General features: G+C 39.1%; 1 protein-coding gene and 1 long non-coding RNA gene across 18 annotated transcripts in view; both read left to right on the forward strand.

Annotated features, from left to right (window-relative positions):
* The window catches only part of LOC307150038, a 371,381-nt gene that overhangs the window by 181,127 nt on the left and 166,916 nt on the right, over positions 1 to 23,338 (forward strand). The window lies entirely within an intron of this gene.
* Positions 1 to 23,338, forward strand: part of adgrl2a (adhesion G protein-coupled receptor L2a) — a 117,367-nt gene that overhangs the window by 75,698 nt on the left and 18,331 nt on the right. For 13 of the 17 annotated variants that reach the window (XR_013819647.1, XR_013819648.1, XR_013819649.1 and 10 more), the window contains 11 exons: positions 497 to 790; positions 1,268 to 1,371; positions 1,885 to 2,070; positions 3,679 to 3,717; positions 5,395 to 5,578; positions 6,558 to 6,680; positions 7,246 to 7,451; positions 8,181 to 8,354; positions 9,367 to 9,576; positions 16,944 to 17,164; positions 18,903 to 18,969. Coding sequence is in view for 14 of the 17 variants with exons in the window: in XM_079856777.1 (XP_079712903.1) it covers positions 497 to 790; positions 1,268 to 1,371; positions 1,885 to 2,070; positions 3,679 to 3,717; positions 5,395 to 5,578; positions 6,558 to 6,680; positions 7,246 to 7,451; positions 8,181 to 8,354; positions 9,367 to 9,576; positions 16,944 to 17,164; positions 18,903 to 18,969 (1,808 nt within the window). In the remaining 3 variants the exon portion in view is untranslated. The remainder of the gene's footprint in view (positions 1 to 496; positions 791 to 1,267; positions 1,372 to 1,884; positions 2,071 to 3,678; positions 3,718 to 5,394; positions 5,579 to 6,557; positions 6,681 to 7,245; positions 7,452 to 8,180; positions 8,355 to 9,366; positions 9,577 to 16,943; positions 17,165 to 18,902; positions 18,970 to 23,338) is intronic. The other 4 variants (XM_079856788.1, XM_079856778.1, XM_079856782.1 and 1 more) reach the window with 1 other exon arrangement.

Below are 23,338 nucleotides of genomic sequence, written 5' to 3' on the forward strand. Positions count from 1 at the left end.
CATGTATGAATGTATTTCTGGTTATCATTATGTAACTTTCTAGGTAGGAAAAACGTAATTACATTTTTTAAGTGTGGCCTGCAAACTTTGCTCAGTTTACGCTGATATGTGTACCATGTTTTTCTTGCCTGTGGCAATACATTAGTTATATATTATGATTATGAAATAAAGAGACAGAAACAAAGAAAGAGAGGGTGAGAGAAAATACACTGTATGTTCAAACAACTAAGCGATTCAGCTCTTAAATAAGTTCTTGAGATATAACAGAGCTTGAAGGTCTTGTAGGCAAGAATATTTTATTTCATAATTATTATTTTTTTATTAAGCATTATACAGTGAGAATTATATCTCAGGATAAAAAATAATAATCTGTATTTTTCACCAGATAAGACAAGATATTTCAGATGACAAGATGATATTTCAAGCAATAACAAAAACAACCAAAACATGTCATAATTTGCACCTAATTACTAATTTTACCCATTATTCTTTTTAGCACCACCTATCCCAGAGGCATCCACAACACCAAAGTTACTAAAACCAACAACCACTACAACAACCACTACTCAGCCGAGAGGTCAAGTGACTACTGTTACCACTACAGGGACCAGAGATGTTAATAAGACACCCAAATCACCAGCTGTACTTCCTCAAACCACCACACCACCCTCACTGGAGTCTTTCCCTCCACCTGAGCGCTTCTGTGAGAGCGTAGAGCTTAGGGAGATACTGTGGCCGCAGACACAGAGGGGCATGCTGGTGGAACGACCCTGTCCCAAAGGAACTCGAGGTGGGTGCATGTACCTGTTGGAGTGTAACACACTGCAGTTCTCCGCTCAGGGCTCTTTGAATTGCTATCAGTCACACACAAGTTATTTTGATATGCATTTTTGCCGATAGGCACAGAGAAATGTGTCTATTCTCTTAGGATCGACTTCATCAACATTTGAATAAAGCAACAAAGCCATGAGAGGCCAAGTGTTACTGTGATTTTACCACAGCTTGTTAACAAAGGTGTTTACTACAATTATTTGTTGATAATAATTAACAATAGTTAATGTCCATGTAATTATTTATTTATTGGTAAGTAGCCACGTAATAATCAAAATGATGTACAGTCAGTTGGTCCTTATTGGTAACTTCAAATCGTAAAGATCAAACAATATTATTTTAGAGCTTAAACAAACTATATTGTTCTTGCATACAAAGGACTATTAGTACAAATGCAGCTAATAATAATGATAATGATGATGTCCTTTTTAAACAGGTACTGCCTCCTACCTATGTGTTCTCTCCACTGGGACCTGGAACCCAAAAGGCCCAGATCTGAGCAACTGCACTTCCCACTGGGTGAATCAAGTCGCTCAAAAGGTCTGTAGTTCCAGAACATTTCTGTCCTCGCAGAATGAGGAGCAAAAAAATGCGGCAATTTTTAGAGCATAACATCATAAAAATAAAATACTCTCCAGTGCCATATTTTGGAGCTCATTCTTTCTGTCATCACTTGTTAAGACGAAGACTCACAGCCTTCAAACATCCAACAGGGATCCTACAGATTGATCTGGTGCACGTTTCAGTGTGTTCTTTTGTGTTAATGTGAGATGCTTCCTGTAAATAGAATGAATGTGCACAATGGGACATCAAACTTCCTACAGTACAGCCACAAAAAACTAAAGTTGCAGAAATGCCTTAGCCATTGAAACACAGGAAGGGTTTCCAAATGCTCTTCCAAAGTGTTACCAGTTTCTAATGATAGCTGTATTTGCTCACGGGGGCTGTTGCTGAATCAGCATGGTGATGTCATAATGGGAGTCAAGAGCCTCGTAGATACAAAATGATATTTTTCAGAGCCATGCTGTGAGGTTAATTTGTGTAATCTCACAGATCCGGAGTGGGGAAAATGCAGCCAACCTGGCGAACGAGCTGGCCAAACATACCAAAGGAGCCATTTTTGCCGGTGACATTAGCTCTACCATGAGGCTCATGGAGCAGCTGGTGGATATTCTAGATGCTCAGTTACAGGAACTGCGACCCAGCGAGAAAGACTCCACCGGCCGCAGCTTCAATAAGGTATTAACAAGATTTCATTTTCAACATGATTATTTTAATAAGCAGCAGCATGCATTGGTCTCTTTCAGAGGCACTTTGCTTAAAGGACACTTGACTTGTTAAACAGCATCAAACTCATTTTGTTACACCCCATTGTGCTTTTAGAGAATCAAAAATAGAATAAATGCACTGACCGAAGCGAATCCCTCAGTGCAATTTGCGTACTAGCCATCCTAAATAGTATGTCTAATTAGAATTAGTGTGTCTCCGTATGATGACGTGTGCATCCGTACATACATTTTTAACTAATATAACTTGTTGAGCAACAGAAGATGACTTTTTCAGTTGTAAAATGGTGACACAATTATATAAAATGGCAATATGTCCCAATATTAGCGCACTGTCTTACTGCACACTTTTCATTTTCACTTCACCAGAATAGTACATATTTTAGTGCATTTTACAAGTATGCTAATTAGAATGCAGCCTCAGTAACTTTCTGAAAGTAGGTCACAAGGAAATGAATGAAGCCAGTTATCAGTTTACAAAAAAATATTAGCTGGATTTATATAAAACCTTTGCATTGCATTTAAAATTCATATGTAAGACCACTTTATGTTCTTAACTGCATACCAACCCTTCTGGTTACTGGCCGATATGTAACATTTACTTCAATCATAAGTGATCAGCTTTGGGGGCATACATTCATCAAACATGAGTTTTAAAGATGTATGGCTCTATTAAGCAATGCTTCTGAGCCTACATTTAATAGAAATCACTTGGTGGGGTTGGACATTAGTTGTTAAAGGAATCATTTATTCATGAACCCATTCCAAATCCATATGACTTTTGTTTTGTCCTTCCATTGAACTAAACTTTAATGAATATATATGTCATTTTTCACATATATAATCACAGACTGTAAACTCTGTTATCTAACCTGGATCTCAACCTTTGGCTCTAACAAAGCACCAACTTTTCTAGCCTAACCACTATTTCTAACCCTCAGCTTTACTCCTAACCTTCAACCCTATCCAATCCCAACCCCTTCTCTTAGCTAAGCTTATCTTAGATATCCCCAACCCTGATCTCGATCTTATAGAGTTGAACCACACCTTGATATAGACAATATGCGTGTGCATATTGTTTAGCATATGTTTTGCATAGGACTCACAATTTAAAAACCTACCTTTTAATTCCTATTACTAACCATCACCTTTTCTCTTAATTCAGCTTTCACATTCATTCCCCAACCCTGATCTCAATCCACACTGTGTGTAAACCACACATTGATTTAGGCAATCTGTGTCTGCATATTGTTTTGCATATGTTTCATTTGCATATTTCAGATAGTTAATGAGTTACTGATTCTTTTTTTTTTTTTTTACTTTACAAGAGCACCTTTTGGTTTTGAAATCACTAGACTAAATTGTTGTTCTCAAAGCAAGGCAACTCTGTACACCCTTACATTCATTCGTTACATGATTTCATCATAGCAGATCCAACTGCTATACTGTGTTTCTGAAGTGCTTGTGGATTGGAGAACCCATTAGTATACCATCAACCTTTCTAACTGTGTTTCTTTGGTCTTTTTTTGTTCTTGTGTGTGTCCTCTCTCAAATGAAAAAGCTTCAAAAGCGAGAAAGGACGTGCAGGGCGTATATGAAGGTATATCTGTGCTACGCAACCATGGTTTTCACTTGTTTCTGTACTCTCTCCTCTTCTTTTTCTGCTATTGTTTCTCAGCATGGTCCTGTGTCCCTTCATTCTCACTGTTGCCACAGCATTTCACTCCGCCAGTGTCTGTCTTCATTCCTGGGGGTTGAATATTTCAGTGGATTGGAAATTATGCGGCTGCAATTTTTATGCCCAGTTCATGACTTTTTATGTGTTTGTTGGTGGTCTGTTTATTTATTTTTTCAGTTTTTTTATCGTTAAAGTCAAGTGTTAATATTTGTTGACGTGTGCTTGATTTGCAGGTTGGTGGTGCATGTGTTGTTGATGCGCTCAACTTGTTCTTATTTGTTGTAAAGGGTAGATGTCAATTTGTGGTGCTTGAAATCTATTGATTGCTACATTGGTTTTACCACACCATCTTGAGCTGCTAAAGATTTTAGACCTACCAAAAAAAAAAAAAAAGTATGACAGAAAAGATTATGTAGAGTTCAGATGAAAGGCATGATTCTGTTTTGGAAAGGCAAATCTGTGTAAACTAATTAAGCAACTGTGAAACCCTGGACTGTGACGATGCATATATCATCTTTTAATTTTATTGGTGTGCAGGAGCAAAAAAAATGATTTAGCATTAAGAGTAGTTCAAAATGACCATACAAATGTGGTAAATTAAAGCTATAAATGCAGTTTATTATCATATGAGTCAGAGCTGCAAAACCAATCGGATGAACAATAATTATCAAAGAGACGACAAGTATGAATCGATATTTTAGTCTGGTGGTGCATGTGTGCACTAGCTCTGATTGATCAGTATGAGAATGTAAGTCTGTGAGGTGTAATGTATTTTTTTTTTTTTTTTTTTTTTGTGTGTGTGTGTGTGTGTGTGTGTGTGTGTGTGTGTGTGTGTGTGTGTGTGTGTGTGTTTTGTTTGTTTTGTGTTCAATTGAACCAAACATTTGGGGAAGCTGTTTTATTGATATCATATGATATTATTGAAAATATTAAGAATATCCAGCATAAAACCATTATCATGAAGTGATTTTTTTTAAAGTGAAATGTAATTTCTCTGTCATTAGTAGAACCAAACTGAATTGCCTAATGAAGGGCCTCATTGTATCAAACAGATTGTGATTCAGCTTTCTGTCGCTAATGGTGCAAAAAAGTCACCTCACTGTTAAAGCAAAAATTAATGGAAGAAAGAAATTCTCTGTCAGTGTTAACAAGTGGCTATTTTCTTTATTTTAGATTTGTGCATCATAAAGACCTAGAGACATTACTGTGTTTTCATATTGAAAGAAGGATCAAATGGATGATATTTTAAAATAGTGGTCTTTGCCTTCAGTTCTGATGACACAGAACAATGGTATCTTTATCTTAAAGGACACATTTATAAGGTGTCATGACTGGCTGTCTTTCTTTACCGCATATGTGTCCATTTATGTGCTTGAAGAGCCTTTGACATTCAATACTGCACTTCTGAGACAGACAGAGCATGTCGGGCACATTTCTGCAGTCTGTTTTTATGTGTGTCACCTGATAACGACCTAAAACAAAGTGTGCATGTTTGCTTTCATTTGGGCACGGGCAGACAGCTGCTGATAAAGTCAAGGCTTTGACATTTGACCTTATTACAGTGGTTAGTGCTGACACAAGCGTCTCATTGGGCTGCAGGCTATCGTGGATACAGTCGACAACCTCCTCAGACCGGAGGCTCTGAAATCGTGGCGAGATATGAATACCACGGAGCAGACGCACGCCGCAACTATGTTACTGGACACCCTGGAGGAAGGAGCTTTTGTCCTTGCTGACAATTTAATGGAACCGGCCATCGTGAAAGTACCAGCCAATAATATAAGTGAGTATGAGAGATGTGCAAATCTAAGAGAACTGACAACATAAAAGGCTTATTTTGCTGCTGATAAGTTTGAGTTTTCAAATATGATTCAGCCGTGAAATTTTAATAACAGCATCCACTAACACATGGGTAGTTGACACAAAATACTTTTGGGAAGTTGACGTGTCCTGCAGTGTGGCATGCTAAACTCCATCTCGTACTATTTTAAACAGCATTTTCCTAATTCCTTTATTACTGTTATGCATGCAGCTTTTACGACCTCATATTAATTGAGACTCTACATGGAATATTTCTACTTCATTCATTTGCCACGCCGCAGGACCTTTTAAAAATGAAGTGAAGGCAAAAATGTGATAAAAATGGTGTATAAAGAAATTTTGACCAGTTACCTTTACACTTTCCCTTATAAACTTTTATTTCTTATATACCGCTGGGAATAATAAAGACCAAGGACCTACCAATCAACACTTGAATTTAGGATTAAATGAAAATAGGTTATGGGGTGAATGCACTTTTTTTCATTGGTATACGCTGCGCCATATTTCAAAGTTTATTATATTCAGCACAAACATGCCTCCCTCCTATGTAAATGAGGCGCATTGCATATTGTGCCTTATTTAGAAAACTTATTTACAGACGATAATAGGGCATTTTTGTTGATCATGAGATCACCTAGTCATCAGGTGATGGAGAAGAGTGTTATATGCAGAGATGTGGAGTAGACAAGCACACTTAAAAAAAAAAAAAAAATGCTAGTAAAGTAAGCCATATTGTGATAGTCTGCACTTCAAATTCAGAATAACGTTATGCAAATTGCGCTCAGCACAGATTTTGTGGGTGCGGTTTCATTGCTAACTAATTTGCATAATTCCTTTAGTAATTCGAACAACTCAGATAGTGCATGCAAATAAACCACCCCCCTTATTTTTTCTCTGTTTCCGCTTGGTGAACTAACATTTTGAAACATTTGTCTCTGCAGTTCTGGATGTTTACGTGCTGAGCACAGATGGGCAGGTTCAAGATTTCAGGTTTCCCCAGAGCGGCAGGGGTGGTATTTCTATCCAATTGTCTTCCAATACTGTGAAACTCAACAGTCGTAATGGTATGTTCCAGCCTACGCACACATATACGGTCATTGGACTGCATTAGTCCAGTGAGAATAAGAACATATAAGATCCAACTTCTCCTGTAACTATGGAGATAGAAATGCTCTCATGGTCAGAGAAAGATCTGAACATTGATGTGAACATACTGCTCAACATATGTTGTTTTCGACAAACATAACTGGGTCTGCTGTTGGGTCACTTTGAAAAAAAAAATGACTGAGGTTAGAAACTTTTGTGGGGTATATACATTTATGGGACTATTATGTTTTCTGGTATACTTGGGTGAATGCAAAATTCACTAATGAATTAGAAATTTACAAATATACTTGAATGATAAATGATTATTTATTTTTTGATTTACAGTAGGCTACTGAGAACTGGTATTTTAAATGTCATAAGAATAATCTCACATTGCAAAATGCTATTCCTAATAAGCTTAATTATGCAAAACATTAATTTAGGGCTGAAGGAAACCCCAGATTTCTTCTTGACAGTTTTTGTGAGGCTCACTGACATAATAGACTGTAATGAGAAGTAAGGTGTGCCATTATCTCTTTGCAGGTGTTGCCAAGTTGGTTTTTGCCCTTTATAAGAACCTCGGGCAGTTTCTTAGCACGGAGAATGCAACAATGAAGCTCGGCCACGAGGCTAACGGACGCAACCTCTCCGTGGCTGTGAATTCCGACGTCATTGCCGCCTCCATAAACAAAGAATCCAGTCGTGTATTTATATCGGAGCCTGTGATTTTCACCCTGGAGCACATCGATGTGAGTGCAAGCAATAAACAAACAAAGGGGTCGTAAAAGCAGCAGGATAGCAAAGCAAGACAGCGAAGAAAATAAAATAAAAGCAGTCTCAATTCAAACACCCTACAAGGTCACAGAGGGGTTTATTTAAGCCATCGAACATGAAATTAACAAAGTCTGAACCAATGATTATTACCAGCCTAGACCAAATTCTTAATGAAAACTAATTCGTTTGTCGACATTAGGATGTAAATGATGCAATTTCCTTTTTTTGGAGTGGAAAATTAACTCCCAGATTAGCTATACAATGCAGGATGAAATTACCAGAGGACCAATTATCATCTCGCTCTCTTTTAAAGTGTCAGGAACACTCCCAGAGGAGACCCGGCTTGATTTTTGCTCTCTATCAAAGTAATTGTGTGATTTCCACAGACATGCCTTCAAACCATTCTGCCCCCTGTTAGCACCTCATATAATCAATGGTCCCATGCTAGATTTCGCAGTCATTTAACCTTATTAGATTCTTTAGTCGTTTATGTGAGAACACACACTGCGCATTCAAAAGAGTGTTTGATATGGCCAGCGTATCATTTGCGAAAGAATGAACGCCAACACTCAGAGTGAATTACAATGCCGTTTCTCATATGTTTATGTGCGGGTGCCATTATCAGAGGGACAGCTACTAAATATCAATTTATTATCATATGCTAACTCATGAGGAATGTTTCTGTCTCCTCCTGTCGATTACAGATGCAGCATTACTATAACTCAAACTGCTCTTTCTGGAACTACTCTGAGAGAACCATGATGGGATACTGGTCCACTCAGGGCTGCAAACTCATCCACGCCAATAAAAGTCACACCACCTGCTCCTGTAGTCATCTCACCAACTTTGCAGTGCTCATGGCTCATCGAGAGCTGCTGGTAAGATGTGATCTTCATAAATATTTAAGCTTTTGTCCGTGTGTTACTGTGAAACCCAGCTGTTATAATAGACACCGCCAACACTCATCTGCTTCTCTAAGCCAAACGCTATATGAACGGATAACTCGCTGGGTTGCAGACAGCTGAAAACCACCCTATTTAAAAGTTTTTAGATCACTTTTAGTATTAGTAAATGTTCATTCAAACAAAAACAGTTAGAATTAGTTTTAAACTGTTATGGTTTAAAACTGACATTTTTGTTCCACTAGTGTTACCAAATGGAATCGCAAAATCAAAACCATATAAAGTTGTCTAATCATGAAAATCGAATTTGATTCGATGTATTATCTGTTTTAAATATATATTTGTGTTTTGTTTACTTGTTTATTTTTTTATTGTTACGTACACGTAAATTATTTGTTGGATGTTATATTTTGCATATCTTCTAGACATCAAGCTCTTTATTTCAAAAGAGAAAGGAAAATTCTGTAACACTTTATGGTAACACTTTATTTTACAGTGTCATTGTTACATATGTTACATGTAGTTACTATAGTAATAACTATAAATTATGCATAATAACATGCAACTAACCCTGAACCAAACCCTAATCCTACCCCAACCCTATATTAAGTACATGTAGTTAATTAATATTACTCAGTACTTAAATGTCTAATTACACTGTAATAATGACACCTTAAATTAAAGTGTAACCCACTTTATTTTAAGGTGGCGGTTACATGTTACTACATGTACTTACTATAGTAATAACAGTATATTATGCATAATTACAAGTAACTAACCCCAAACCAAACCCTAACCGTAACGCTCTAGTAAGTATATGTAGTTAATTAATAGTACTTATTTGAGTTAGTACAATGTAACTACGTCACCTAAAAATAAAGTATAACTGAAAAAAAAAATCATTAGATGCCCTCTATAATTTACTCAGTTGGTGAATGTGATCTGCATCTAAATTTTCTCACTCTATCTCTGTTTGTGTGTTTCTCAGGGTGTAGATGCAGTCCAGGAGCTGTTGTTGAGCGTCATCAGTCGTGTGGGTATCGTGGTGTCCCTCATCTGTCTGGCTATGAGCATCTTCACTTTCTGTTTCTTCCGTGGGCTGCAGAGTGACAGGAACACAATCCACAAGAACCTATGCATCAACCTGTTCATTGCTGAGCTCATCTTCCTCATCGGAATCGACATGACGGAGCCCAGGGTAATGTTACCTTGAATGGATGTGATGTTTTCAGCTAGTCTCATGGAAATGTCTTGAGAAGTGTCCACAACATCCAAAACAAATTTTTTGAAGGGGGTTCCAGAGAATTCTAGCTGCATTTTGACACATGATTATAGTTTTTCAGGCTTACTGGATGCTTGTGAGTCAGTAACTTGTCACTTTTTGTCCAGAATTTATTTGAAATATTTTTTTCTTTTCTTTTATGATGCTTAAAAAATAAAAAAAACATAGTTTCATTAATATTTTTGAATACTCCTAATATATATAGAGATAAAGAATATGATAATAGGTATAGTTGGTCCTCCCTTTTCATTTGGGAAGGCTTTACACATTTTTTTTAAATGGGGGGGGGGGGTCTCCTATTTAAACATAAGAGCTATACTATTACTATACATTGGCCTGGTTTCACACACAGGGCTTAGAATAAACCAGGATTAGAATACATACGAGCGAGTCGCTCTAATGGCGGAAGCCATGTTGCGCCTCCATCTTGAAAATACATTAGCCAAAGAGGGACATACCTGGAAATTCAAGTTTCGCCTCTCGCGTTTTTACACTCAGTGGCACCGTGACGAATGCGAGGGGGAGATTACTCGCGACTGCCGGCAGATTTGTGCATCTTGAGACAAACCAATGGCACTGACAAATTTTTAGATATGCCAGTGCAAGTTGCGTTCAGTTAAAACAGCTCAAACATGCATTGTAGTCTAGGACTATAGGCTTAAGCCTTGTCTGTGAAGCCAGGTGATAATGTGTTCAGTGGGGTTCAGGTCTGGGCTTTGTGTAGGATAGTCAAGTTCTTTCACACCAGTAAACCATTTCTCGTCAATTTATTTGCAAGGAGCATTATCATCCTGGAACAGAAAAGACCCCAAACTGTTGCCAAAAAGTTGGAAGCACACAATTCTCTAGACTGTAGTTATATGCCATAGATTTAAATTTGTCTTCACTGGTATTAAGGGGCTCAGCCAAAGCCATTCATTAGAAGGAGATCCACATACTTTTGGCTGTGTATTTGCTGGTTACATTATGTGACATTTTTTGAGCCATTAAATCAAAACTGATGTTGAAAGTGTTATACAAGTATGAAACTAGGGCTGCTCGATTATGGGAAAAATCATAATCACGATTATTTTGGTAAATATTGAAATCACGATTATGTAACACGATTATTTCACATGACTGGGAACGTGTTGCATTTATTAAAAAGACACGGTAACACTTTACAATAATGTTAATTAGTTAACATTAGTTAATGTATTAACTAACATGAACTAACAATGAGAAAAACATTTGTTACAGTATTTATTAATCTTTTTTAATGCTAGTTAATAAAAATACAGCTGTTCATTGTTTGTTCATGTTAGTTACAGTGCATTAACTAATGTTAACAAATACAACCTTTCATTTTAATAACGTATTAGTAAATGGTGAAATTAATATTATCTAAGATGCTGTAGAATTATTGTTCATTATTAGTTCTTAACAAAGGTAAGTTAGTTATAATGCTAATTAATTAACCTTATTGTAAAGTGTTACCAAAGACACCTTTCAACAATTCTTAAAAATCGAAATGTGAACATTGTACTTTTTGAACTATTAAAATAAATAATGTAGGCTAACAGATATATATATAAACTATTTTATAGGCTCTAGGCCCAACGAGTCCCAAAGGCCTTCAATGAGTATTTTAATAATTCCCGCAGGTCTACCACTTATAATGCGGGAAATTCCCCACAAACATTGATTCACTTTAGCATGTAGATTGTATGAGTATCTTAAATGAATCCACACAGATTATAAAATCAAATCAATAATTTTAAAACTTTCTCCAAGACGCAATTTCACAAACCGCGTGAGTGTTCAGCGGTGATGCGTCTCTCTCTCTCTCTGTCTCTCAAAATGCGCTGGACAAAGCAAGCGTCGAAACTACACATTCGCGTTTATGAGTCGGGACATGATGGAATTGTCACTTGTACAATCGGGCCAGCATTGCATCGTAACTAAAGTTTATCATTTTCACTTCTTTTTAAGTCTTATCAGTTTAAACATTCAAGCTGAGAGAGTTTACGGCATCGGGAAGGGCGGATGTGCGCGTGCGCGCGTCATTCAGAACACAAGACAAAATAAGAGCGTTCCTTCAAAACAGAAAATGGCAAAATAATCGTTTTTACTCGATTATACTATTTTGGTGATCGTTGGGAGCAAAAATCGAAATTGAAATTGAAATTCAATTAATTGCACAGCCCTATATGAAACCAACATAAATATATATATTGACAGTTTTTGTCTGGAATTTAGTAAAAGAAAAAAATGCATTTCACATATACACTGATTATATTTTAAATGTGTGAATTTAAATCATTTTTATAAACCCTTTGTGGGGCTTAAAGCTACACTGTGTGATATTTTCCCCCATCTAGCGGTGAAATTGTATATGACTACCCAGTGAATATTAGTTTCTGTTCCTTTCAATTCCGAGGGCGTTTTAACTCCTATGGTGGCCGTATTATTCCAAGATTAACATGGCTTCCAGTTCGACTTCGCAAAAATTGCGCCTTTAAAACTATTCATCACCTGTGATCCGTTGCGGCACAGATTTATGTTACAAGGTAAACAATACTTTTTCACCATTGACGCGAGGAAAATAATGCAAGTTATACTAGAGGTCGTTCTGGCGTTATGCACAACCATGCTATGGTTAGACAAGCAACTATAAAACTTTGAATTTTACCTACACAAATAGGCTGAATTACCTGTCGAGAAGAAAGCAGCTTCGGCGTCCATTTTAAAATCTTTGCTCCTCATGAGCTCTTTCCATCTGGGAAAAGTTACTCCAATATTGACTTTGGTCTTGCTGATTTGCCTGTCGCGTTGACTTTTTAATTCTCTTTCGCTTCCTTGGCGACTCTGCTGTATGTCCTCGAAAATAGGCGTGATCCTCCATCTTCAGCAATCTTTCAAATCTGTCGGCAGTCGTGAGTAATCTCCCCCTCACATTTGTCACGGTGTCACTGAGTGTAAAACCCGAAAGGCGAATTTCCAGGTATGTCCCTCTTTGGCAAATGTATTTTCAAGATGGAGGCGCAACATGGCTGCCGCCATTCGCCAATCACTCGTATGTATTATAAATGGCAGATTTTACGCTTATGAGAATACTTTATTACAGTGGTTCTCAACTCCAGTCCTCGGGACCCGTTGCTCTGCACATTTTGTATGTCTCTCTTATCTGACACACTCAGTTCAGTTCATGGAGTCTCTCTTAACGAGCTGATGATCTGATTCAGGTGTGTTAAACTAGATGTACCGCATCGCGGTACAAAATATGACCGCCGCTCAGGCCTGCACTGGCTTTCCACAAAAATAAATGACGTGGAGTAATTTGGCTGTATTGCGTGTTTATGTATATACCTAAAAAAAGTAATAGTATGTGCATGTCTGTCTGTGTGTGTGTGTGTGTGTGTGTGTGTGTGTGTATGTGTGTGTCTGTGTGTGTGTGTGTGTGTGTCTGTGCGTGTATGTATGTGTGCGTACATGTGTGCGCGTGTGTGTTTGTGTGTGTGTGTCTGTGCATGTGGATTTGTATGTGTGTGTATGGGTGTGTGTCTGTGCGTGTGGATGTCAGTGTGTGTGCATGCTTGCGTTTGTTTGTATTCCTGCATGTGTGTGTGTGACAGTATCATCCTAAACCAGCAACCCTTCGCTCAACAGCACCATCTACAGGCCGATGAGTGTACAGTCACTAAATGTGCACATAAATGAATTTATTTTATACCCCCCCATGGATGAAATTCTACAAAACTTAGCAGAGGATACCCCCAGAGGATGTCAAGTTAATCATACACATGAAATATGGTGCAGTTCTGAACATCTCCACTGAAGATAGGGGCGATTAAAGCAGAATAATATTGCATTTTCATTTTTTATGGGAGGGGCGCAAATCACAAATGAGTGAGTATGGGCTAGGTTGATGTGGGCCCTTAAGAGCAACATACCATAACAATTACAAATGTTTACAATTACAAATTACAAAGCAATAACAAATGCATTTTTTTGGGTTTGGGGGGGCCCAGCGCGGGGGGGGGGGGGGGGGGGGGGGGGGTGAGTGGCCCCCGGGGACCAAACGAAATTTTTCCGTAGAAGTCTAGTGGGGCTACATACTCACCAAATTTCATGTTCCCCGGTGTTTCGGTGTCCCTGGTATCGTTGACGAAAAATTTACGGGGGCCCCAGCGCAAGGGGGGGGGGAAATGGCCCCCGGGGACCAAACTAAATTTTTACATAAAAGTCTAGTAGACCAACATACCATAAAAATTTCTTCATCCTCGGTGCCACGGTTCAGGTAGTTATTTAGGAAAAACTGCATTTTTTGGGGTTTGGGGGGGCGCGGGGGGGGAGTGGCCCCCGGGGACCAAACGAAATTTTTCCGTAGAAGTGTAGTGGGGCTACATGCCCACCAAATTTCATATTCCCCGGTGCTTCGGTGTCCCTGGTATCGTTGACGAAAAATTTACGGGGGCCCCAGCGCGGGGGGGGAAGTGGCCCCCGGGGACCAAACAAAAATTTTCCGTAAAAGTCTAGTAGACCAACATACCATAAAAATTTCTTCATCCTCGGTGCCACGGTTCAGGTAGTTATTTAGGAAAAACTGCATTTTTTTGGTTTTGGGGGGGCCCAGCGCGGGGGGGGAGTGGCCCCCGGGGACCAAACGAAATTTTTCCGTAGAAGTCTAGTGGGGCTACATGCCCACCAAATTTCATGTTCCCCGGTGCTTCGGTGTCCCTGGTATCGTTGACGAAAAATTTACGGGGGCCCCAGCGCGGGGGGGGGGAGTGGCCCCCGGGGACCAAACGAAATTTTTCCGTAAAAGTCTAGTAGACGAACATACCATAAAAATTTCTTCATCCTCGGTGCCACGGTTCAGGTAGTTATTTAGGAAAAACTGCATTTTTTTGGGTTAAGGGGGGCCCAGCGCGGGGGGGGGAGTGGCCCCCGGGGACCAAACGAAATTTTTCCGTAGAAGTCTAGTGGGGCTACATGCCCATCAAATTTCATGTTCCCCGGTGTTTCGGTGTCCCTGGTATCGTTGACGAAAAATTTACGGGGGCCCCAGCGCGGGGGGGAAGTGGCCTCCGGGGACCAAACGAAATTTTTCCGTAAAAGTCTAGTAGACCAACATACCATAAAAATTTCTTCATCCTCGGTGCCACGGTTCAGGTAGTTATTTAGGAAAAACTGCATTTTTTGGGGTTTGGGGGGGCCCAGCGCGGGGGGGGAGTGGCCCCCGGGGACCAAACGAAATTTTTCCGTAGAAGTCTAGTGGGGCTACATGCCCACCAAATTTCATGTTCCCCGGTGCTTCGGTGTCCCTGGTATCGTTGACGAAAAATTTACGGGGGCCCCAGCGCGGGGGGGGGGAGTGGCCCCCGGGGACCAAACGAAATTTTTCCGTAAAAGTCTAGTATACAAACATACCATAAAAATTTCTTCATCCTCGGTGCCACGGTTCAGGTAGTTATTTAGGAAAAACTGCATTTTTTTTGGGTTAAGGGGGGCCCAGCGCGGGGGGGGGGGGGAGTGGCCCCCGGGGACCAAACGAAATTTTTCCGTAGAAGTCTAGTGGGGCTACATGCCCACCAAATTTCATGTTCCCCGGTGTTTCGGTGTCCCTGGTATCGTTGACGAAAAATTTACGGGGGCCCCAGCGCGGGGGGGGAAGTGGCCTCTGGGGACCAAACGAAATTTTTCCGTAAAAGTCTAGTAGACCAACATACCATAAAAATTTCTTCATCCTCGGTGCCACGGTTCAGGTAGTTATTTAGGAAAAACTGAATTTTTTGGGGTTTGGGGGGGCCCAGCGCTGGGGGGGAGTGGCCCCCGGGGACCAAACGAAATTTTTCCGTAGAAGTCTAGTGGGGCTACATGCCCACCAAATTTCATGTTCCCCGGTGCTTCGGTGTCCCTGGTATCGTTGACGAAAAATTTACGGGGGCCCCCCCGGGGACCAAACGAAATTTTTCCGTAAAAGTCTAGTAGACCAACATACCATAAAAATTTCTTCATCCTCGGTGCCACGGTTCAGGTAGTTATTTAGGAAAAACTGCATTTTTTGGGGTTTGGGGGGGCCCAGCGCGGGGGGGGAGTGGCCCCCGGGGACCAAACGAAATTTTTCCTTAGAAGTCTAGTGGGGCTACATGCCCATCAAATTTCATGTTCCCCGGTGTTTCGGTGTCCCTGGTATCGTTGACGAAAAATTTAAGGGGGCCCCAGCGCGGGGGGGGAAGTGGCCCCCGGGGACCAAACGAAATTTTTCCGTAAAAGTCTAGTAGACCAACATACCATAAAAATTTCTTCATCCTCGGTGCCACGGTTCAGGTAGTTATTTAGGAAAAACTGCATTTTTTGGGGTTTGGGGGGGCCCAGCGCGGGGGGGGAGTGGCCCCCGGGGACCAAACGAAATTTTTCCTTAGAAGTCTAGTGGGGCTACATGCCCACCAAATTTCATGTTCCCCGGTGTTTCGGTGTCCCTGGTATCGTTGACGAAAAATTTACGGGGGCCCCAGCGCGGGGGAGGAAGTGGCCCCCGGGGACCAAATGAAATTTTTCCGTAAAAGTCTAGTAGACCAACATACCATAAAAATTTCTTCATCCTCGGTGCCACGGTTCAGGTAGTTATTTAGGAAAAACTGCATTGTTTGGGGTTTGGGGGGGCCCAGCGCGGGGGGGGAGTGGCCCCCGGGGACCAAACGAAATTTTTCCTTAGAAGTCTAGTGGGGCTACATGCCCACCAAATTTCATGTTCCCCGGTGCTTCGGTGTCCCTGGTATCGTTGACGAAAAATTCAGTAAGGTGACGGGAAAAAAAAAAAAAAAAAACTTTGACAATCCCTATATGACCGCTTTCGCTAGCTACGCTAGCGGCGGTCATAATAAGTGAGACATACAAAATGTGCAGAGCAGCGGATCCCGAGGACTGGAGTTGAGAACCACTGCTTTATTAGTTGGTGGAAGTAATTACACATGAATGAGCACATATACTTTTGATAGAAAAAAGTGTTTTTTGCTAAGAATCAACTTAAAAAGTTACACAGTGTAGCTTTAAACTTTAAAATGTAAATGTCAAAATGCAATTTAACTGCCCTTGGTTAGTAATAAAGAAATACATGTCATTAAATTTCTGAAAGTCTTAAAAAACAGAGCCATTGCATCAAAACATTTTTTTTCCAAATGTTCTAAAATGTTAACAAAAAAAAAACATGAATACATATTTTTTTTTTTACTTGGTATGTGCAGTTTAAATTAGATTTTCTAGTTTATTTGTCTTTGACCCTTGCATTTGTCCCACAGATGGCCTGCTCCATAATTGCAGGAATACTGCATTACTTCTTTCTGGCGTCTTTCGCCTGGATGTGTTTGGAGGGGGTTCAGCTCTATCTGATGCTGGTGGAGGTCTTTGAGAGCGAATATTCACGCAGGAAGTATTTCTACATGGCGGGATACCTCCTCCCCGCTGTGGTTGTGGGCGTGTCCGCTGCTGTAGACTATAGGAGCTACGGGACCAAGAAAGTGTAAGTGAACATTTTCTTTGATTTTTTCTTTAAATGAAATGCTGTCTGCGGGAGTGTACCACTTTAACGGTTCCATAGGTACCACACACACACACACACACACACACACACACAAAAAGTCTTCAGAGGATGCCTTACAGTACAAAATGCGGTTTCCAGGCAAGGCTGCATGCGTTAGTGTCTTTTGTTCAAAGAGTCTCTGGTGACCTGTTGTTTGTAAATGCTCTCTAACGCAGACGAGGGCCGCATGAGAAAGAGGCTTTTACGCAGATTAATGGCAGTGCTTCAGCCCTGCATGGGCTCTTGGGTTGCTCCTTATAACACATAAACAGGTGGAAGTGTGCCGGCCCTGCATGCCACGTCATTTTCTTTTAATACTGAGCACAGTGGTTTGCTTTAGATTAGTTTATATTGGTATGAAAGTGATGCTTGTAGCATTGCATTTGTCTCAGATGTTTCTTTGGTTTCTTAGAGCGCTGTAACATCGACAATTTATATGATCAGTGTTTCCTGCTGGAAGTCACACTCTGGAGAAACTGGATCCGTTACAGGAAATTACAGGTCTTTGAGCAAAGTTAAATAAACTAATGCGGAATCAACCCATATAAAACACTGTAACGTAACCCATACAAGCCTGTCTGAGTAAACGATATCATCCTCAGTGTGTATGTTTATTCCCACTGTTTTCAAAGGCAAGCATCTCTAACATGATAATTAAGGTGCAGGTTTTGAATCCTAACCCTAATACCCGAAGCATTCTCTATGCAAGAACATGAATGCAAAAACTGTTCGATTTCATACGTTAATACATTCCAAGATATATCAGAATGTATTTCACACTATGATGCAAGTGTCTGCTTGTTAAGTTAGATGTTATGTGTCACAGATTCCAGGTCCCAATGCTCTATCAGATGCCAAAAGCAAACAACAAACAGTGCTAATATACAGTCACAGTATGACTATATGTATATGTATACAGTATATATACATGATTTAAAAACAAATTATTTTTCCCATAGTGTGCATTGTTATTGTACCCCTTTTTACCCTCTGCTTGAGACTGTTTTATTTCTCTTTAAAACCCACCTTTTTAGCCCAGTCTGATCTAATTGGTCAGTTGGCCCAGTCAACCACTTACAGTGTGTCCGATATGTAACATCACTTACCATAAACTATTATATCTATGGTATCTATGGCGTTGGTATTGAAAGTCCACCCATGTAAGTGTGTTTCGCTAGATATAGCGAAATCACTTACCCAACTAATCTCTGGGGGCGGGCCAAATCAGCCAGTAGGCGGGCATTATAATAGGTTAAACTGTCTTCTTCTATAGTAATTTTTCTCCATAGTCAGTTCTCTCAAAAGATAGTTTTATCAGCTTTCCATTTTTCACCTGGTGAATGATAAGACAGCTGGAAAAAAATTGTAAAAAATAAAATAAAACAATAATACATTTACGTTATGCAAAATGATGAGTTGTATCTAGAAAGGATGGTCTCTTTTGACCTGGCCCAATAAGCAATCACCAAGAACACCATAGCAACCGCATGGCAACATCCTGGGTTTGACCCACAACACTCCACTGACTATGAGTTTTGCTTAGGCAAGCTTCTTTTGTTAAAAAAAACATGTTGAAAATCTAGCTTTTGTCTTAAATAACAGGATTAATTGGACATGTTTTCTGTAAACTGCTTGCTTTTGTTGCATTCCTTTCACTGTGAACATGTCTTCTTTGCAGATGCTGGCTCAGGATGGACAATCACTTTATCTGGAGTTTCATTGGACCCGTCACCTTCATTATTATGGTGTGTTCAGTATCTACTGACCTTTTCATGGCTTAAGATTGTATATGGCATGTACATGTGTGTGTGTGTGTGTGTGTGTGTGTGTGATAGACTGCTGAATGCATGCGCCAGGTGAAAGAACAAGAAAGAGAATATTTCTGTACAGTGCAAGTCTGTGTCTCCCAGTTTAAAGAGTAATTGACATCCTCCCATGCATAAAAAAAAAAAAACCTTGAGCTGCCTTTGTTTCTTCAGTCTTATTCAACATATTGCAGGCCATTGATTTCTGCTTAGATCAGTTCAGTCTCGGCAGACCCAGTCAATGCGGTCTGCAGAGAGGTTCGGAAATGCTGCTCTTCTAAGGAATCGTTTTGATACGATGCAGCTTTTTCAACGTGGCATTAAAGCACAACATTATCCTCAAATGACACTCAGTGGGGTGCTTTCGAGCTACAGGGTCGAGACAGCCCCCCCGGGATGTGTATTAAAAAAACGGCAATGTCAAATAAATATAAAAAATATATCGTTTTTTCCTGACTCAACCTTTTAAAGAGTAGCTGATGACCCTCACTGACACTACAAAATTGACACATCTGCAGTTTAAACGGGCTGTTATTTCCGAACTAAGAGATTAGAGCCTCAGACTAGATTGGGGAGGAAGTAGGCCTGAGAGAGACAAAGATAGAGAGAGTCTGCATGATGGGAAGACTAGCAGGTGGCATTCACATCTGTCTGGCTGTTTGTTTGCCCTCTAATCTCTGGATGAAAAAAAATCATCTTCCTGAAAATGGAAGGACAAGTAGAGATGTTTGTGGAGAGTTGAGTTTATTATATCCTTTATGGTTACATAAACAGACCTGGTGATACCTTCCTGCCGGGGTGAACAGTGATGGAAGTTCTGTTTATTGGAAAGCCTTTAGGTTTTAGTTGAAAACAGATTTAAAGACACACAGACGGTTCGAACACAGGTTCATGCCGCAATCAAATTTAAAAGGCAATTAGAGAAGTGGCCTGATACAATTGTAGAGGAAACACATCTGCTTTTAATAATCAAACACTATAAAATAATCTAGCAGTAATGTGAATTTTACAAACAATGATTTTTCTCACTCCATGGGGTTTAAATGGGGTTTGTTTAATGGCATCCTAACCATAGAGTAAATTTAAAAGCAGACCAGGAAAAGAAAAAAAGAACATTTGAAAAAGAAAGACTTTTTAAAATCAGTTTATTCATGTGATCAGTGCAATTTAGTGGTCGACCAAGGCCGATATAATGTATGTCACATTTACCTCCAAATTTACTGACAAAAATAATCTGGCAAAACGAAATGTGATTTGCCACTTGAATTTACACAAATTGGACTGAGAGCATTTCTCAACATTTTTGTTTACCATTTTACCTTGACTAGTTAATTAAAAATAATTCTCTGGAGTGACAAATGTAAGTACAAATATTTAATATATTCTCTCAATTAATATGAGTTCACAAAAGTTTAATATTTATAAAGCATGCATAATTTTTAAAAAATAATGATCAATTGGCTGTTAAATAGTTTTAAATGGAATTGATAGCGAGACACTACAGGTGAATAGGGTAAAATTTTTAACTAGCAGAACCATTAAACTTTCCCAGTTGATTACATGTGAACATGTGAATGCCATCAGTGTTTCTCACAGGTTCGCGTTTAAAGTCTGTGTAGAGGGAATGGTGTCGTCTTAGCGGCCCCTAATTTAATAACAAATGATCGTTGCGACGGAAGCAAATCAATCAAAACTAACTTTAGATGGAAAATAACTTAACTCTGCTATAAAGCCAAAACAATCTCTGTTACCTTAAATTATACGCTTATCTCTGTAAAGCTGCTTTGAAACAATCTACATTGTTAAAAGCGCTATATAAATGAAGATGACTTGACTTGACTTACCTACATTAAGATGAGGGAAAAAAATTTATTACAAGTTTTCTGTAATTTAATGTTTAAATATGCAAATTATGCATTATCTAATAAAATATGCACTAATTTGCATATATTTAAAATAACGAAATCTGAGTATTGGATAAAGCCAGGTTCAAAATTATTTTTTTCATTGTGTTCACATATTAGATGGGAAACAAATTACAGAGGGATTTATGGATATCTACTATTGTTATCATGTAAATCAGAATATACTGTTAATAGCCTTAAAATTTTTAAGGTTTTTGGAATAAAATGTTATATAAATCAGGCTAGGAATAATATATTTACAAATCCCTCTGTAAATGTCTTCATAATATAACTAAGTACAAGACTGTGGAAAGTTTGGTGTATATAGGGGAGAGCGGGGCACAACCGCTTTTTGACTTTCTCAGTTTGTGTAAATCTACTTATGGTTCAGAGTATTTATTTTTTCCCACATTAATTTCCCACATGTCTACTACAATTATGTGTTTTTGTTTTATTAATACAGTATATACTTTTTTCTTGATATACCCCGAAAGAATGGAAGTGAAATGTGACAACATGCCCCATAGGTGGGGTACATTGTAACATGTGTGGGGCACATTGTAACATAACATATGGCAGCTTAAAATGTTATCTGATCTAATAAAAAAAAATATACAAAACAAACTAAAATATTTTCTAAATAAAATACAATTAAAAAACTTTTTCATATAAAATAACGGCAATTTTTAATAATTAAATATAAACTCATTTTTGAGTTTTGACTACGAACACATGAAAACACAGCTATACAACATAGTTCAAAACAAATAAATAATTAGTAATTTCTGAACATTGACACTCAGTCTTTATTCACCTTTTTCTCACGTTTTCTCAATAAAATTAATAAAAGTATAGACTATAATAGCATATTTCTAATAGGGGCACATTGTAACGCAGTGTTACAACATGCCCCCGCCTGCACAACTGGGATTTAAACCCTGCTAGTGTCTTCTGCTAGTTAGCGAAACATTAAAATACTATCTCAACTGTTAAATAACATCTTGGAGATTAAAATAATATCAGATTTGTCTTATTTTAAATAAACACAAAAAATAGAGATGAAAAATTAACTTAAGTAAGAAATTTACTTTTGCTATGGTTTAATAAATGTGTATGGATATCTTCCAAAAATAAAATAATTTTGGCGGTTTTTATTTTTCTATATAGTGTTGATATGGCAACTAGTAAATAAACAAAGTTTCGTCATCCAAGCATGTGCGGAAGTATTTAAAACAAGCGTGTTACAACTAACCCCGCGTTAGGTTGTGCCCCGCGCTCCCCTACGTGGTACTGAAGTGGAGATTTCGGACTTGGAGTATGAGAGAAAAGTCATTTTGAGAAAACTGGCTTTAAAGATTTATATCAGCCAATGAGATTAGATTTAGAGTTAAATCCCCCCCTTTTACTTTCACGATTGGTTGCTGATAAAAAGGAAATGACCATATTTGGAGAGAGAACTTTCTAACGGTGTATGTGATGACAGGGTGCAGGCAGCAATCGTGGAGCAGCATGTTTATTTAGAACGCCAACTTTTGTTGAATTTAGGATAAATCTACAGTCACAAATAGACAAAGTGTAGTAAAATAAAGACCTGAATGTGTTTTCCGGACTTTTTTTCACCACAAGTCTGAAAGAAGACATGTTATTGAAGACAAATATCCCAAAATCTCAAAATTGACTAGTGAAAAACAAAACTATGTTTTTGCCTGCCGTGTCTTGCCTTAACATGTCTGGACATGTTAATCTGACTTTAAAGATACTGACAGACTGTAGAATACTACAGACAATGCATGTTTGCATGTTGCAGCCACTCTTAGAGGAAGTCCTACAAACCCTAAGATCTGCTTAGTTAGTTGCTACAGCGCTGGATGAAGCGTGATGTATGTGTTTGCGGTGTTGCTGATAATCAGAATATGTGTTCCAGCCATCAGCGGCAGGACGCTTGTGACCCTTTATGAAGCTGATTTATTGTTGCATGCTCTGCTCGGACAGCAAGCAGGACTCGTAGTCCTCAGGCTGCTTGACAATGCTAGATAAAGCACAAAGACCAGAGCCTCTCAGGGGAACGCAGGACCAAGGTTTCCCCTGACCTCCGACCCCTGATTCTCAGCAGATTGGCTTTGTCCTTGTCAATGAGAGAGCCAGAGCGAGTCTCATTATTCAGAGTTTCACCCATTTTCGCTGTGCAGAGGGATAGAATGGTGTGATCCTGTTCAATTAGTTGAAGCCCATTGTGGTTCTCATTATACTACATCTATTTTCAGCGTCCTCGTGCCCGATCCTGCAGCGATGTAGAGCTCCATGAATTTCACAGCTAATCTAGTTCCTTTTTCCACCAGTAGCGTTGCACAATTTTCCACCACAGAAAAGGCGATTCTGAGCCAGAAATGTTGGCTTTTCATTTG

This window comes from Squalius cephalus (genome assembly GCF_949319135.1).
Source record: "Squalius cephalus genome assembly, chromosome: 22".
Taxonomy (NCBI): domain Eukaryota; kingdom Metazoa; phylum Chordata; class Actinopteri; order Cypriniformes; family Leuciscidae; genus Squalius; species Squalius cephalus.